This window comes from Lichenostomus cassidix, chromosome 4 (genome assembly GCF_008360975.1).
Source record: "Lichenostomus cassidix isolate B80296 chromosome 4, HeHo_3.0, whole genome shotgun sequence".
Taxonomy (NCBI): domain Eukaryota; kingdom Metazoa; phylum Chordata; class Aves; order Passeriformes; family Meliphagidae; genus Lichenostomus; species Lichenostomus cassidix.
Window position 1 is genome coordinate 1,821,714 of NC_139484.1, and position 16,794 is coordinate 1,838,507.

Sequence of the window (16,794 nt, forward strand, 5' to 3'; positions counted from 1 at the left end):
CATGTCTTTCTTTCCAATCCCCATGATTTTTAAAAAAGGTTTTGTTCTACATTTACAGGATAACAAAACCTCACTTTCAAGGGTATTGCTGTGACTCCTCAGAAGCAATTTCTGTAGTTGCCTGTGACAAGGCACTTCACTATATCCAGGCTGGTGCTGGGGCCCCAATCCTGCAAACTCTTCAACATGTACTCCATGTCCAACACAGCAGCAATCGTATCACTTCCAGGGGGCTATTTATGCCATTGCAGTTAATCCCATGCACGTACTGAGGTTGGAAACAATTAAGATCATAAGCTTCTTTCAGCAAGGGCTATCTTTAATACATGTCAGGTATCCAACAAAATATGCTTGAGCCTAATTAAGACCTCAGCCATGGTGATACTTCTATTAATTAACAACACAACGGATCCTGACAAACTCTTTAGTCTAAAGGTGGTTTTTTCCCCCTCTCATCAAACTGTGAAGGAACATTTTTTCAGCCATTTACCAACACTGTTATCTCACTCGTTCCTTTGTCACAGATTAGACAGTATTAAAAACCTTTCATCAATAGTTACTTGATTAATCTTCTATTTCCACTGTTTTAAAAATTGAGATTAAGGGCGCTTGCAACAAAATATAATCTTTATATTCACTTATATTACCAGTAACCGCCTCAACTCCCTTATATGAAACACTGAGTGCATAGCTGAGGACTCTTCTCTAGGTTCATTAACACTGATTTAAGCGATGTCACACTCTTTGCCATTTAACAATCCTAATTTCAACACACAGTCACATAGTTCTGCAAGGTTTCCTCTCAGAGTAAGAGAAGTTCACAGTAATTAATTCCTGGAATGCTGTTTTTGTATAAACCTCTTACAGCAATGGATGATCCTATTTGGTTGTGACCTTCGGGCAAGCCAAAAGCAGTGAAAAGCCTCATCCTTTTGGATGAAATACAAGCACTACTCCACTGAGCACATATGGCTTCCCAAAAAGTGATTTTGTTCAAAACACTGGTTTTGTGTTTTCTGCTGCTGGTTTGTTTTTTTTTGGTTTCTGTTTTCCTCTTGCAGTTGTTTTTTTATTCCTTCATGTCTTAGCTCTGCAGAAGTACCACTTTCACAGGTGAGTATGTTGCACCAGAATTCCTGATTTACTCCCATGCCAAAGACAAGAGTCTTTTGGATCATGCCATGTGGGACTGTGTGCTTAACCAACATGCAGCAGTCGTTTGAGGCTGGCAAGAGACACCTGGGTAATTTTCATGCATTAACTTGAAATGAGTGCAATTACTTGGCAAACATTAACAGCGCCAGGCAGGACTCCTACCCTGGATTCAGTGGTGTCACCTTGTGCTCCCCAGCGACGCGTGGCAGCCAAGCATGCACAATGGCACTCTTAACTCCTGAAATTACTTACAAATAAATTAACGTGATTTATACTGGACTTTTCCAAAGGTCTTTAATCCTTCAGATATCAAGTTCTTAAACCTCTGTGTATTTTTCCTTGAATATACCTAGAGCAGCCACTCTTTGGCAGAAGGGTAAGGGGGTCACAACCACAAAATCACAGAAGTTTCGCAAAAGCAGGAATGCTGCCGCTTGACAAGAACTGGAATTCCTACCTGGAAGTGCACTTTTACTAGCTGGTAAAGCCATGTTGCCACTAAAAGGGTAATTTCTTTCTGGGTCTAGGATCCACCACCATTCTGACTTACACCAGTGATTACAATCAGAGCAGCAACAAGCACTTCTGCAGCTCATGAGAGGCTGCAAAAGCTCCTCTCTGATTGCTACTGAATCAGGCTAGAACAAAGTTAAATAGAATGAGATAATCCAGAATCTCCCCATGGACTGAGTTATTGGGAAAAAATCCATCAAGTTTTGCAATTTAAGGATCCATGCCAGCCCATAACCACCTTCCACATCCTGCTGTTCCACTCCCGGCATCTTCTTTTCAGCACATGGAGCTCTGCTCAGATTTCACCACAGTCTTTCATTTAATTCTTTGGTTTTTTGGCTTTTGCCACGAAGCAGTAACTGAAGAAGGATGGTTTTCTGCTAACCCAAGTTTTCACTTTCAGAAATGAAACTGGGCACTACAGCTTGGCAGAAACACTTTTTCTCACACTGCTTTTTCAATTCATCCTTGATTTGCCAGAATAAGAAATCCACACATGGTCTGGAGCAGGCAACAGCTGGATTTAGTGCATTTCTACAGAAAAAGTTGTTTTTTCTGAATGTTTGAAAAGTACTAAAAAGCATCCCTTTTTCCATCAGCTTGCCCAGCTACAATCCTGGCTTTTTAAATTCATTTTGATGCTAGATGCATGAGACTGCATGTGCAGTGTGGACAAGAACTGCTGGAGCAGCTGGACAATCATGACATCTTTTAATCTGAACTCAATTAATGTTATCCAGTTGCCATGAAAGATTTATGGATTGCACAGAGATTTGTCAGTCTCTGGTTGTACAACCATGACACAATGGAAAATCCAAAAGTGCTAAATGGGTAGAAAATTTGGGGTCTGCATCTTTGAAACTCATCCTGTTCTCTGAGCTTTTGGAGCATAACCCGTTACGTTCCTTTATGACAACAACAGAGCCCTTATAAAGTCTGTTTTAAGAACAGTTGTTTGCTTGGGAATGAAAGATGCCAAGAAAGGCAGCAACATTCTGATTCCAATGTTATTACTCATTATAACCACTAGAAACTCTTATCCTAGGAGGAAAATTCTGCTCCCCAGAACTCATTCAGAAAGAAAAACTAATGCCCAAGAAGCCACACCACAAGGGATTAGTGTGTTTGCAACCTTAGTCCACACACCATTTTTTTTCTGCCTTCATAAAGGATCTGATGGTTCAGACTTCCACTGGATTTCAGAATAAACAATCTTCTTTTCCTTAAGGACTGTGATGCCCAAGTGCCCAAATTAAGTCCTCTCCCTCATCCACCAGGCGAGCTTACTATGCGTTCTGGGACAGCCTTGTCCCTTGGAGCCTCACAATAAAAGGAAATGATCTTGACTTGCTTCTTTCCTTGCCAACACACTTCAAATGCAGAGACCATTCCCACAGCAGATGCCTCTAGCCATTTGGATATATACACAGCTAAGAAAGAGGGAATGCTCTCTCAGCACAGAATTTTCTTTCTGAAGTTTCTACCCCAACGCTAGAGTTCATCTGGAAGGAACTGGACTCCTCAGGTGAGTGTGGTGAGAACTCTGTAGAAGTTCCTGCTTTTTAAAGATGTTCTGTAGCCCAGCCATGATCTGGAGGAGAGAGAGGTGTCCATGCCAGCGATCCCAGAGCAGCTGGCCTTCCATTGCTCAAATGCATTGCACCCAAAGGCTACTGTGCTTCCCAGAAGCACTCCAAGTTCTGCTGATGACAGATGGGAAGCTGTCCCCATGCCCTGCCCCAAAAGCTTGGGATGAAACAGAGGAAGACCATGTATTCAATGAATTCACCCGCTGTTCAAAAAGCACCTCTGACTGCTCTCCCTGTACTGCCCAATACTGGACAGGCAGGCACCGGCCAGCCTTGAGCAGATTCCCTCCGGTGAGCATGAGCTCGTTCTTGCATGTAGGTGAAGCCAAGTTAAGAAGAAATGAACCAAGGGGAAAACCAAAAAGAGGGAAGCGTTTACATTTCGGCTGCTGGCGGCCCTGCGGGGCAGGGATGCTGCTCCGGGAGGGCGGCGGGGCAGCAGCACTCACCTTGAGGTCGCGATGGACCACGCCCAGCTGATGGCAGTGCAGCACGGCCTCCAGGATCTGCTGAATGCAATGACTGCATGCAAACACCATGGGCGCCCGTTAGTTCCAGCACCAGGCGAGGGGCGGCGGCCGAGGGCGAGGCCGGGCGCGGCTGTGCTCTGCCCCGTCCTGCCCTGCGCTGCGCTGCGCTGCGCTCGGAGCACCACGGCCTCAGGCTCCGCTGGGGGGCGCCCGCGCTGCGGGGCTGCCCTCAGAGAGGCACGGCGGGCCGCCTTGCTTCGCTTGGCATTTAACACCCATTTCTTTTTTGATGGTAACTTTTGAAAGGAAGAAATTTTGCCGCCAATTCGAGGTCGTATTAAATATTTGGCATCCTCTGTGCTCTCTCCTCCTTCCTGGCTCAGAGCCTTCACAGAGGCATTAGAGAATTGCAGGCATGGTTAGCAATGGCGGCGGCCATGGAGGAGCCCTGCGCGCCAGGTGCGCCAGGTCAAGACTGAGCTCCGTGCCGCCCAATTAGGCGGGCGATTAGCGGCGCTGGCCTGAGGGCTCGTCACGCCCGAGCGCAGCGGCGAGCGGCCGCTCGTTGTGCTCTGCCCCCCGGGCCTCAGCACGGCACGGCAGCGGCTGTCGCGTCTGCAGGCCGACACACATCACGGCCAGGGGTCACCTCCCTGTGCCCACACGGCCGCGCAGGGACAGCCCGGCACGGCACTGGGACAGGAGGTGCAAAATCCAGCGTCTTGGCCCAGAGAGTTTTGGGGCAACCATTCCCCTTTTGCCATGATGTATATTAGGCCTGCAGACTTGCGAACTGGAAAAGAGGCGTCATGCATTATTGGTAGGACCGGCTGGTTGGAAAGGGAGCAGGATAGGCAAGGGAACATGGCAGACATCCCACCCTCTGCCCCTACCCCGCTGAAAGAAAACCCCCAGAGCCTTATATCCAATTGATGGGCACCAGATACTGACCTTCAGGTCTCTGTGAACTATGCCATTTAGATGACAATGATTAACACTTTCTAGAATCTGCTGTATACAATGACTGCAAAGATACAAGGGCAGAATGGAAGGGAGAACATTTTAAAGGCACATAATCACATTAAATACAAAATAAAAGAAAAGAAAAAGGTAAAGAACAAAAACAATTTTACACCTCTTGACATGTCTTGATTGCACTTGATTTGAACTGGAACAAACATTGTTGAATATAGAGATATTTCCAGCTCCAACACACACAAAAATCGAAGTGAAACAAAAAACCAAAACCAAACCAAAAAAGACACTTAACATGGAACATATGACACCTATGAGACAGAATCATCAGACTGTATTTTCATTCAGCAGTATGGAAGGTTTTTTCAGTTTCCAAAAACTGCTGTAGGAAAAATAAAGTGGAGGCAATAAAACAATTAGTGGCATGTTTTGGTTTTCTTAATTTTTTGTGGTGAAGTTAACATTACACCAAGTGCTGAAATGAGAAAATGCTAAGAAATGAGGTGATATGCAGAAAACAAATGAAACAAAAGAAGTCAAAAGCTAAGGAAAAGCAAAACATTTTTCATTTTGAATTGAATGGTTTCTTTAAAACTATTAGTAGAATAAAGCCAAGTCATTAAAAAACATGGCATGCATTTAAAATAGTGTCCAGCTCTAGTTTAGTTAGGAGTTACTCAGGAAATGAAAATCCACATAAAAAATTTAGACAAATGTTTTAGTTTGGTGCATTCAGTAACTGAACTAGCACCTATTTTTTCATGCCCAGGTTTGCAAGTTTTGGCCAGTCTATGATGCCAAAAAGCACAGCTAAAATATTCATCTTTTAGAGCACTGGAATTTGTTCAGATTTTTTTTTTTTTTTGGCAATACAAGAGCTTATATATTTTTTTAAGACATCTTTGTGGCATGAGTGATGGTAAGTAATACACAGTAGTCAAGACGCTGCTCATCCAAAACGTTTTGACCAGGGAATTCAGAAGGAATGGTCATAAATCAGTAACTGGAGCCCAAGCCTGAAAACCCTTTCTTAGGCAAGTAGTTCACAACTCACTGCACTGTCTGAGTACAGACTACTGGCGTGAGCAAGGGCTTGCAGGAGTAGACCAGTGTGGCAGTCCTGGGAGAGGCATCCACAGAGAACAGGAACTATTTCTAGAGGGATACACACATACACACACTAGATATATTTTATATACATATACAGAGATATATATATATGTGTATATACACATACATATATGTGTGTGTGTATATATATATATAATATACAAAATACAGAGATGCATCGTACCTAGATATTTTACTTATTAGGTAAAATTTTTACTGATTATATAAAATGTATATATATATGTATAATATTTATATATATATACACACACACACATAGATATGCACAGCCCCTTCCAATATGTCGTAATTCCAGAATAGAAAAAAATATTGCAATTTTTCCTTTTAATTCCCAACCATCTTAAAAACACACAAGGACACCATATACTGGCCTTTGGCATCAGTATTAGAAATTTCCTTCAATCACAGCAGGAAAAAATTGATTTGAAAATTTTTTAAACATAGCTATTCTTCTTCCACCCCACCTAAATCCCTGATGCTGTTTTCTCTTCTAGCGTGTGTTTTGCTATGTGTTGTTCTACATTTAAATGCCTAAAGTAATGATGTTTCTACCATTCCTACAGATGCAGTAAGAGCAAAAACAGTGGAAGCTTCCTAATATCCAGAGTAACTTCTTGTCTGTTCATTATTATCCTACCACTGTTGTTAGGAACACTTAATTCTTTTTGGTCAACTGCCAATTAATTCCAAATGTAAAGGCATAATTTAAAATTACTGTATTATTGGGGAGGGAGGTGTTTCTAAACACACAAAACCATGAGGATTCTTTAAATTTACTTCCGAGATCAATTTCTGTGAAGAATGTGGTGGTAGAACATATTTTCTTTAAAGTAATTGACCACAATGTTTAAGATTCTTAATTTTATGAGAATATTTAAAATTTATTATTATATAAGGACAAACATGAGATAAGTGGCCCTGATAATTTATGCATGCAAATTACAATAATCGTCAACTTATTCTTCCAGTTTTTAAACAAGCACTTATAGAAAATTGCCAGAGATTTCATATTTGAGCTCAGACTATGAGATGCACAGTATAATTGCTTATTGGTGAAACACAACAAAAATGTTGAAGTAGGAAAAGGAAATTTTCCTCATTTCTGGACTGAGAACAAAAAATTAATGCAAAATTCTTTTAAGACCAACTTATATTTCAAACTTAGATCAGCAAATGTAAGAAACCATGCATGAGATACTTGAACTGTTATGTCCATTTTGCAGATTTAAAAAATGAGTAAAAGTTTAACAATTTGAGATCCAATTTCGGGTTTTTCAGATCAGCAGACACCAAGACTTCCCATGAGTTCTCCACCCCACAGTCGTGAGCTCAAGCTGCCCAACTGTGCCCTTCCAAGTCTAAGAGAACTCCTGGAGAAAAATCTAGAGTCTCACAGACTGTGTCAGGAAAACTGATGCCAAACACCAGGAGATTCTTAAGTAACTATCCTAGAATCATCAAAAGCAACATTAGAAAAACAAATTACTTACCTGGCATCTGCTTCACTATAATATTCTCTTGCAACTATATCTTCAAACAATTCACCTCCAGTGACTCTGTTACAAAAAGCAAGATGGAGAAAAGGAGATTTTAGAAGTCAAAATGTGCATCTTAAATTAACTTGACAGGGAGAAGTCAGAGAGGAATAAGTGAAATATTTGTACAGAAATGCAAGAGGTTTTGCGGCAAGGTGCAGGAACTAAAGTGGAAGGTTTGTCCATCCAAATCATTACATGAATAAAAGGGATGTGGTGGAAGTGCAATCCTAAATAGAAAATAAAAGCCAAGGGCAGCAGTGTATTGGGCAAGATGCCAGACATTGGTTATGGATGTCAAAAGGAAGGAGTAAAACTATAAGGATAAAGGGAACTGACCAGCAAGGAAAATTGTGGCTGAAGTTCAGATCAGTTCAGGATAATTTGAAAACTGCAATCTCAGGCAAAGATATGAAAGGAGAATACAACACTGCTAAAAAAGGGTCTTTCAGAGTAGGTCAAAACACAACAGAGGTGTACCCAGGTGCCAGAGGGGCTGGTTTTTTGTGCTTTGGCTAGAAAGAGCGTTACTGAGTTGGAAGGGAATTATCAGTAGAAGCAGGGTACCTTAATCAGTTTAACAGTAGGTTTTTCCTAGAAAATTTTCATTTATCTTCGTGGGGAAAATAGGAATAGCTTAAGTTAAGTGCCTTGCAGTTAAGTGCCATGTAAAATAAGTGAAGTACTAGGGAAAAACCCTATGATCCAGAGGGCAGTAACAAAAGCAACTGTGCATCGCTGCATACTCAGGAGCTCATTGTACAACCAGTGGTTTAATGGTAGAAAGTCGTTAAAAAAGAAATAAAACTGTTTTAATATCCCAAAGATCACAGCCCAGAATGAATCCTGAGCAGGATACTCCCACAATCTTGGATTGTATCTGTAATAGGGTGACAGCAATGTCCTGAAGTGCAGCAGAAAAATCACTCCTCATATTGTACCAGTTCTGGTAACTTACACTCAGAAAAGGGAACTGGAAGAGCAGCACAAACAGAAAAATTGCTACCAGCCTACCCCGTCACTCACTCATCAGATCTCCTCAGAGAAGCAAACCCAGTTTAGCTTGGCAAAACAAAGGTTAAGAGGGATGAAAACAAATACTGAAGACAAGCAGAAACCTGGCTCTCCCCAGAGGAGAGTTGTAAGGGGTAATATTGGTACAATAATACATGAGCGTACAATATCTATGAGTAAATATAAAGTTAAAATCAGGAGGAGTTCTCTAGCAATCTTTGTAAGATGAAGATTATTGAGCTTTGAAATAATATCATAAAACTTGTCTGCCTGTGTCACAAGAGTGGACTCATAGCACAGGAAGACCCCTTCCTGTAACATTTCTCTTCTGTGGTGTAGGCTGACAGACTTGAACAGCTAAATGCAATTCTTCATATACACAGGGTGCAACACAAATAATTCCTAGATGACAGATCAATGTTTGCATTTCATTACTAGTTACAAATGCTGGTATTAGCACATTATAATTCCCAATAAATTCCCAAATGTAAAAGCCTAAGTGGGCAACAAGATACTTAAAGATTAAGATGCTTAAAAATCTATACTACACTGAACACAATTACTACTGAATACAATTAAGGTTATTAGGATTAAAAAATTAAAGGGGAGAATACTTGGAATGTTCAGAACTGTAACATTCACTTGCAAACTGCTGTACTAACACTTCCTTGAGGACCCCAGTTTTCAGTCATATTAGATGATGACAGGAATGCCCTGCTCAACCAGCAACATCACTCCTTTCTTTGAGAAGGCCAGTTCAAGAACTCAATTTTCATTATTTCATTTATATTTGCGTTACACCATCCTTTTTCTGAGTTTACACCTTACTGACTCTCAACATAGAGACTTCCAGGTAACAGAATGCTATTTCGTACCAAAGGCTGCAGTAAAATCTGGAGGAGGTGAAGTAGCTTGTTGCCTAATTTATATTCTCTTTCTTTTTGTCTTCTACCTTCCAGAAACTGGCTTTGGTTGCTGTAGTACAAAACGTTTGATTGATGCATATTTTGACAGTCTTTCATTAAATCCTTTTTGCATATATATTTGTCTGCCACAGTTCTGGTAAAGAGGAATAATTTCCACTTTGTGATGAATGAAAAAACAAAGCGCCCTTTGATCTTAGTCTTTCCTAAAACACTTACTTTTGATCCAAGCCAAAGAAAGAAAACAAGAAGCTTTAGTCATCAAAGTGCCTTTCAGTGGAAGAGAATACCAAATTAATGTTTGTTCTTCTCTAGCATGGAGGGAAGAAGGGGATATGAAATCTTACTTGCTGACACTAAACATCTGCTTGGTATTCAGAACCATTGTTAAACGATGAAAAGATTAAAGTTGGAACAGAGCAGGTGAATTTCACTGACAACCAAACAAGCAGTCAGCAATTCCCGTGCTCTGACACTCCAAAGGATTCCTTAGGAATAGCACTCCCAAGAGAGCTAAATGGCCTCAATGAAGGAAGGCAGTGCAGCACAGGGGACAAGGAGAGGCCAGAACCCACCTGCATGTTCTGAGTCTCTGGGCAAACCACGACAGCCGTGCTCGTGCCCTTGGCTCACTGAGTGTCCCTGAGCAAGGTGCCCCTGCAGTAGCAAAGGTCATGGGCATCACAGTGTGGGATAGCCTGTGGGTCCAAGGAAGTGACCCACAAACAGCTTGGGTCCTTCACTATAAAGGGATGTGAACAAGTGCCAAGCTACCATCTCCCCCCAGGACTCAAATGGCAATGGGTCTCAGTGCCTTTTTGACACAGGTATGTATCTGTATCCTGGGAAGTTGTATTTCATGAAAGGCCATTCGGTATAGTTGCTCTAGTAACTTTCAGGATACAACCTAAAAGACGCTGGCTCTTACAAATTGCTATGTTTCTGTGATTTTTCGAAAGAGAATACTAAAGTGGCAGCAAATAAAGCACATGAGTTTGTTTACACAAAAGAGGTACAAGCAGCATGTAGAGACCCCAAGGCCCTCTGCACTATCTTAAGGAAAACGGCTGGTTTAAGTTTACAAATATAACAGAATAATTAAAAGGAACACACAAATTAGCACAGACAGCCAAACCAGCCTGTGCTGATGATCACACTGGTGTGGGCTCCTCCTAGCTTACATTTATTTCTTCAATTGCTTTTATAAGGAGCTGGGAGGAAGCAGTCTTACAGTGGTCACAGAATTTTTACATTTATTTGTGGAATTTCTACTTCCGAAATAGAGTTTCGGGCACGTACCTGACGCAAACACGGCTTTGCAAATTAGGCTATGTTTTTGTATATTCTGTTTATTCTACACAGTACAGTCTCTGCACTTAGAATCCAAAAGCAAGGCCAGGATTCCTAATGTACCAATTGGTGCATCTCATCAAGTGCATTAAAATAGGAGACACTGAAAATAGCAAAATCTCATTGACTTGCGCAAGAGAGTCTTCAAGTGCTACAGCTGTTTCCATTCAGATACAGCAATTAATATTGACAGAATTGATTGGATTTGAACTCATCTAACATCATTAACACTGAAGACAGTCTCATTCGTGCTTAGCAACTGAAATGGTCCGACAGACGCAAATCCTGACTGCAGCTGCCTTAACCAATAAGGGAAGGGGAGCAAAAACTTAATGAAGTCCATTATTAAATTCATGAAGTTCATTGTTCAATACCCATTTTCCACACGGATTTCAAGAGACTCCCATTTGACACCAGAACTGTTCACCCAAATGCATGTCTGTAACAAAGTACATTAAACACTGTTTCTTTCTCCAGATAAAAGCGCAGCTATGCCTGAGGTTAACAAGTGAAGCAACAGGCTGCAGACATCTCTATGGCATTTAATCCGAAGAGATTATTAGCAATTCAAAATAGAAAGTAACAACGATTGTTTTTTCCTATTCCCAGAAAGGGCAGCCTTCCCCATCACTTTCTTACGTGGGATGCAGTCTGAAAGAAATTTCTGAGGAAACAGTCATACTGAATCCCACACAGTCTGAAAGAAATCATTAAGAAAATGACATGATGGCATGTGTGGGTGGAGTGACAGTGTTACACCACAGTCAGGCTCCTGCTGAATAAAAATTAAATAAAGAAAAGCAGGTTCTTAGCTTTTGTGTTCAGGAAGTGCATATGGTACCTTTTAATTGTGGCAGCTCTTTTATGCACATTTCAACAAGGCAGTAACCACGTGTTTGTAACTGCAGCAAAAGATGAAGTTTCACTAATAAATAACATTAGTGAGCATTAAAGCAATGATTTCTTAATCTGAATGTGAAAAATTAACAGTGAACAAGCATTCTCAGTAATTTGGCAAAAGTTCCTCAAGAATGCAACCTGTTGCTTCTCCAAAGGCAACTATCAGTCAGCAAAGTCACTGCCTCTACCATTTAGACATTTTCTTTTTTGCAAAATAAATAATTTTGAAAAAAAACTCAAACCACATGGTTGAAACATAAAAGCTTTATATATATGTTTGAGTCTGTTCCCCTGTTTGTCCTGAATGGGAATGGAGGAAGTTCCAGCCAATGCAAAACACCTCCTGTGGAATCTAATTTTCTGCCATGACAGTATCTTTGGGTTAAGCATTAATATTTTATTGCAGAACACAGGCTTCTATTTGCTTCATTACTATCAAGATCTAGATACTGTTATCTACAACTCTGAAGTTGTTCAAATGTTCTATTTCACATCACAGTCATAACCCCCTGAGATAAGTCTGGCATTATATATTAAATTTAAGGCAGATGTGGACTAACTGTAATTACAGTAGGCCATAGTTTCTCACAGTACAGCAGTACAACAACAACAAAAAAATGGACACTAGTTTTTAAAAGGGATATTGTCCCTAGAACTGGGAATCCTGCATACACTTCTTAGAAATGTTCTGGATTAAGAAGCCTTTTCCAATTCCACATAGAAAGATTTCCTTTGTAGCCCTTAAGGGCACAAAAAAAAAAAAAAGGCAAAACAAACCCCAGTGCATGTCAGAGAACAAATATGTGTGTTGTGCCCTGGAGCCATTTCCAAGCCAACAGTCACAGCACTTACCTGGGATAGGCATAAACCACATGTAAGCTTTTGTTGAGCCCAGTTAGGATTTGAGTCCTGAATCCTGACTGCCTTCACTGCAGATAAGCTATTTAATATTTGTATATTTCTAGTCTGAAATCTAGCCTTGAAGAAGTCTTTACAGATTTATTTAAAATTAAGTCATAAAGCAAACGAGGATGTAACCTTAACATGAAAGCACACAATTTCTTGTGGAAGATCCAGGTTCTAACTTAGCCATGCTGAATGCAAATACTTCTGTTTGTACACTTAGAAATGAGCTGTTTCCCATTTCGGGGGAAATAAGGCATTCTCATTCTAACCAGCAAAACCACGGAGGGCCTAAGAAAGCTCTTCAGGTAGATGGGTGGGTGTGTTGTCTTTTAAACCATAAACTACCCTAGAAAAAATGTAGTTTAAAGAGATCATTTTACTTAAGTAAGTCAGTTTTGTAATGCAATTCCTATTATTCAGGTTTGTCCATATCAAGAACCATAAGCAGTAACTTTTCAAGTGAGTGGAAAAGTTTGCCCATCCCAGGGAAGAATGAGGAAATCAGTTTCTCTTTTCAAGTTAAGAGCCTAAGACACACAGTTTGTGCTGTCACCATCCCTGCTTCCACTAAGCAGCCTTATCTGGAAAAAACAAGCTCCATACAGGCACAGCTACTACATAAACAACTCATGGGACTTAAATTCCTGAAGCAAAATAGGGTATCAGTAGGAAACTTCCTTCCTATATGCTGGGCACTTTACACTCCGAGTGGTGTCAAAACGAAACATTATAGAGCAGTAAAGACACCAATCAGGAATAAAATACTAAAATAATCTTTCCCTCTCTAAACTCAGGCTTACCTTTTAAATCCAGCGGTGGAGATTTTCTGTAGAGAAATTAAGTGTTCCACATGCTTTTTTTATCTTGCTTTTACACAGCTGGCTTGCAGCAAGTATTTTTTTCTGAGTCTATCTTTGCTTAGTTTTTTTGGCAGGTATCACACAACTTTTACTTACGTACCTATGCTTTATATTAAAATCCACTTGACCAGTGGATTTTTTAATAGTTTTTCAAATGGAATCCTTACAGCGACACTTAAAAATGAGTTCCTGCACATGCAAATGACCGAGTATGTTCCTGTCCTTCCAGCTGTTTCCATCTATTTGTCCAGCTCATTGCACCAGAACCATGCATTTATCTCATGAGCTTGCACTTGCATCTCCAAGTTTGAATAGCATATCCCCAACATGCTAAATATATGCAAAAAAATACTTACAAGTCAAAGACTAAGTAATGGAATCCTTCTTCTGATATGCTGTCATGGAGCCGCACTATGGAAAGGGGGAAGAAAAGATAAACACCAGTCACCTTTTTCACGTCTTTGATGGCTGTTGTTGGTTTGGGGGAAGAAGGGAGGGTTACAATTCTACTGCAGACCTGGTATTGCACCTCTCTGTGTTCTCAGCTGTGGTGTTTGGGCCTTTGTTTTAAATTCTCTACCTTCAGAACTGCCTTTTCTATTTTCTTAATGTCACACAACTTTCTTCGCAGCAGTGGTGCAAATAGAAGGTGCAAATAAAGCAAGATGCGGAAAATTCCCCCACCATTGGTCACAAATTTCAGCAGAGTAACAACCTTCCAGGGCTCGTTGATAATTTCTCACACTTCCTGCGAAGAGATGTATCTCCTGGCCAGCACGTAGCATCCTAATTAAGCCCCCAAGACACATTTGTATACCCCTCTGTGTCCAGATCTAAAGCTTGCCCTGAAAATGTGCTAGTCATTTCCTTTTGAATTATAAGAATTCACACTACATCATGGTACAACTATGAATTAAGTCCTGTGGTTTTCCTCAATTACTTTAAATGAAATTGCAATTTCCAAATGAAAGACAGGCAGCTTTGTCAGTAGTTTTATCCAAATAATTATCACTTATAGAACCAAATGAAAAAATCAGGGTATCCTAAAAATGATCTTTGTTCAAATCTAAGCAGATGAAGAAAGTGTAAAAGAAAAGAATTTTCAGATCTCCCCAGATGGTAACTTTATGTATTAATCATTTTTTATACATGACAAATAAACACGACTTTTAAACTTAATAATATTTAGCCCAGAGAAACATCTTGTGTTTACACAATACTGAAGAGAAAACCAGCTCTTGGCTGACTCAGTGTGCAGTGCTCGTGATGATTCAGAAAAGCCAAGTAGGTCTAAATCAGAGTTTGTGGTTTTGGCTGGTTCTGTACTGCAGATTAGTCCATGTTTTTATGAAGGGCCAGCCAACACCACCTCGCACCCTCCCAAAAAAACCCCAAACATCCCCAAATCAACTTTCTGTCTGGTTGCATTCTTTGAGCTGAACTTTCAATATCCCCAAATATCTTGTCTTTAAAGCAAACCAATCGTAAGATGAGACACCACGTACCAGCTCAGAAGAGTATCCTCACATTTCCAGCTGAGGATAGAGACCCTAAAACATGTGGCTGTTGGGTACACTCCTTTGTACAGCAGCATCGAAGATACTACTCATGAAATGGGATTTAGTACAGACCCTTGGGTACATCACATGCAACACAGCCCTGAAGCTGTAAAATTTGGAGTGCAGCTGGTCTGCATTGCATCTACATCTACAAAAAAGTTTAGAACTCTTTAAGCTTTAATACACAGCAAATGATACCTTTTGTTAGAGAAGTCCTGTTCACGAGATAGACTAGTAAAAACTCAAAGCATGGCTTTCTGTGAACACTTTCTCAATTCAGAGCAGCATTCTCCTCTGTCATATCCCTGTTACCAAGCAGGCCAGGATGGCACCATGGGGAAAGGGCTTCTTGAGCTTCGTGGCCTGTCTGAAGCAGCAGGTGCTCTTGCTTCATCACAGCCTTCTCTAGCAGAGGACTTGGCTCCTAGTGCCTGCAGAACCACAGGTCTGTCCCTTTGGACTAGAAAGAGGCTGTTATTTGAGATGATGGATGATGTTTTGCTCTGCCTGAGGAGCCTAATTCCTTTCTAGCCAAACTCGAGTCTGACATGTCTTCAACAGTATCTTCTTCAAGGATCACATTCTTTCTTTTCCTTTCCTCCCAAATGCCTGAATCACAGAAGTGAGATGGGAACAAACCCTTCACTGAATCAGGATCATATGCCCATGATGGTTTCTGAAAACAGGCTGAGGCAGCCAGAGAAGATCAGAGCTGCCTTTTGCAAGTGCTTATGTTGGCATCTTTGGTCAATCCAGGCCCATGTGAAGTGAAAATGCCAAATAAGCGAGGGCAGAGGAGAAGAATCTCTGGTGCAGACAACACTGTGTGCACAGCAAAGGGTGCACGACAGCACAGAGGCCAATCCAGCATGGCCCAGACACTCTGCCTGCACTCAGCTTGCCATGGGAAAGACAAGGGATATCAAAATAACAATTTGAGAAGCTCTTCACAAAGTTTAAGACAGGATGCACTACAGAAAGTGTTTGTGCAGTCACTGCAGACAGACACAGCTCTTTGCACACACCTACCAGGTAGGATTCAGGCACGACAAACCAAAAGGCAGCAATTACAAAGATTATTCATCCAATATAAGAACTCCTATCAGAAGCTCATGGTGCCATTCGTATTTCTCCAGAGTCACAAAGCATTCATCAGTAGTAACAGTTCCATTTATCTTTTTTGAAAAGATTTCAGTTAGACCTAATCATTACTAACTGCAGATATTTCATCAGTGCTATTACCAACAAACACGAGAGGGCAGAAAGGAAACTGAGGTAACTCCTTTTCCTCCTGCCTGCTGTAGCCCTGTGATAACTCTCCTCCGATGGGTTCCAGAAAAGATGCTTAACAACCTCAGACAACCAAGTTGTCGCTCCTCAGCAAACCCCTTGGAATGCCTGACAGGAATCCAGGGAGCTTACAGCTCTTTCTTTTGGAGAAATACTGTAAACTCACAAAACATCACAAATACACCCGCTTTGGATTCTGTACTGATTTTCATCTGAAATACTTTCCAATCATCACACTGGAAATATGCTTATAGTAATTTTAGGGAGAACTCCTATTAGCTTGATGAGCTTCCATTTAGCCATTAGTGTGGGCTGGCAACAATCTGACTGAAATGTAAAATGATCTCCTTTATGTGACTTTTTGTGCTGAACTGCACTATTTTGTGCCTATTCCACAGAAAACAGCTTGATACAATGGCGAATAACTTCATTACCTCATTTCTGCATTTCTGCCTTTAAAGAAAGAAAACAGTCAAAATAATAGTATTCCACATACTTCCACTGAAAATCAAATTTTTCCAGGCAAAGAGTCAAGGCAAACAGCAGATAAGAGAGAAATTCCTGATGATAAAGATATTTAACCACATCTAATCCTATTGCCTAAAATATTTGTGTAAAACTGCT

The 16,794-nt window shown here is 40.8% G+C and overlaps 1 protein-coding gene across 30 annotated transcripts in view; it reads right to left on the reverse strand.

Moving 5' to 3' along the window:
• The window catches only part of CAMK2D (calcium/calmodulin dependent protein kinase II delta), a 123,587-nt gene that overhangs the window by 39,559 nt on the left and 67,234 nt on the right, over window positions 1-16,794 (reverse strand). For 27 of the 30 annotated variants that reach the window (XR_014851466.1, XM_085057573.1, XM_085057575.1 and 24 more), the window contains 3 exons: window positions 13,678-13,732; window positions 7,324-7,389; window positions 4,679-4,751 (listed from right to left, as the gene is read on the reverse strand). Coding sequence is in view for 29 of the 30 variants with exons in the window: in XM_085057573.1 (XP_084913699.1) it covers window positions 4,679-4,751; window positions 7,324-7,389; window positions 13,678-13,732 (194 nt within the window). In the remaining variant the exon portion in view is untranslated. Of the gene's footprint in view, window positions 1-3,706; window positions 3,780-4,678; window positions 4,752-7,323; window positions 7,390-13,677; window positions 13,733-16,794 lie in introns of all 30 variants that reach the window. The other 3 variants (XM_085057599.1, XM_085057598.1, XM_085057584.1) reach the window with 1 other exon arrangement.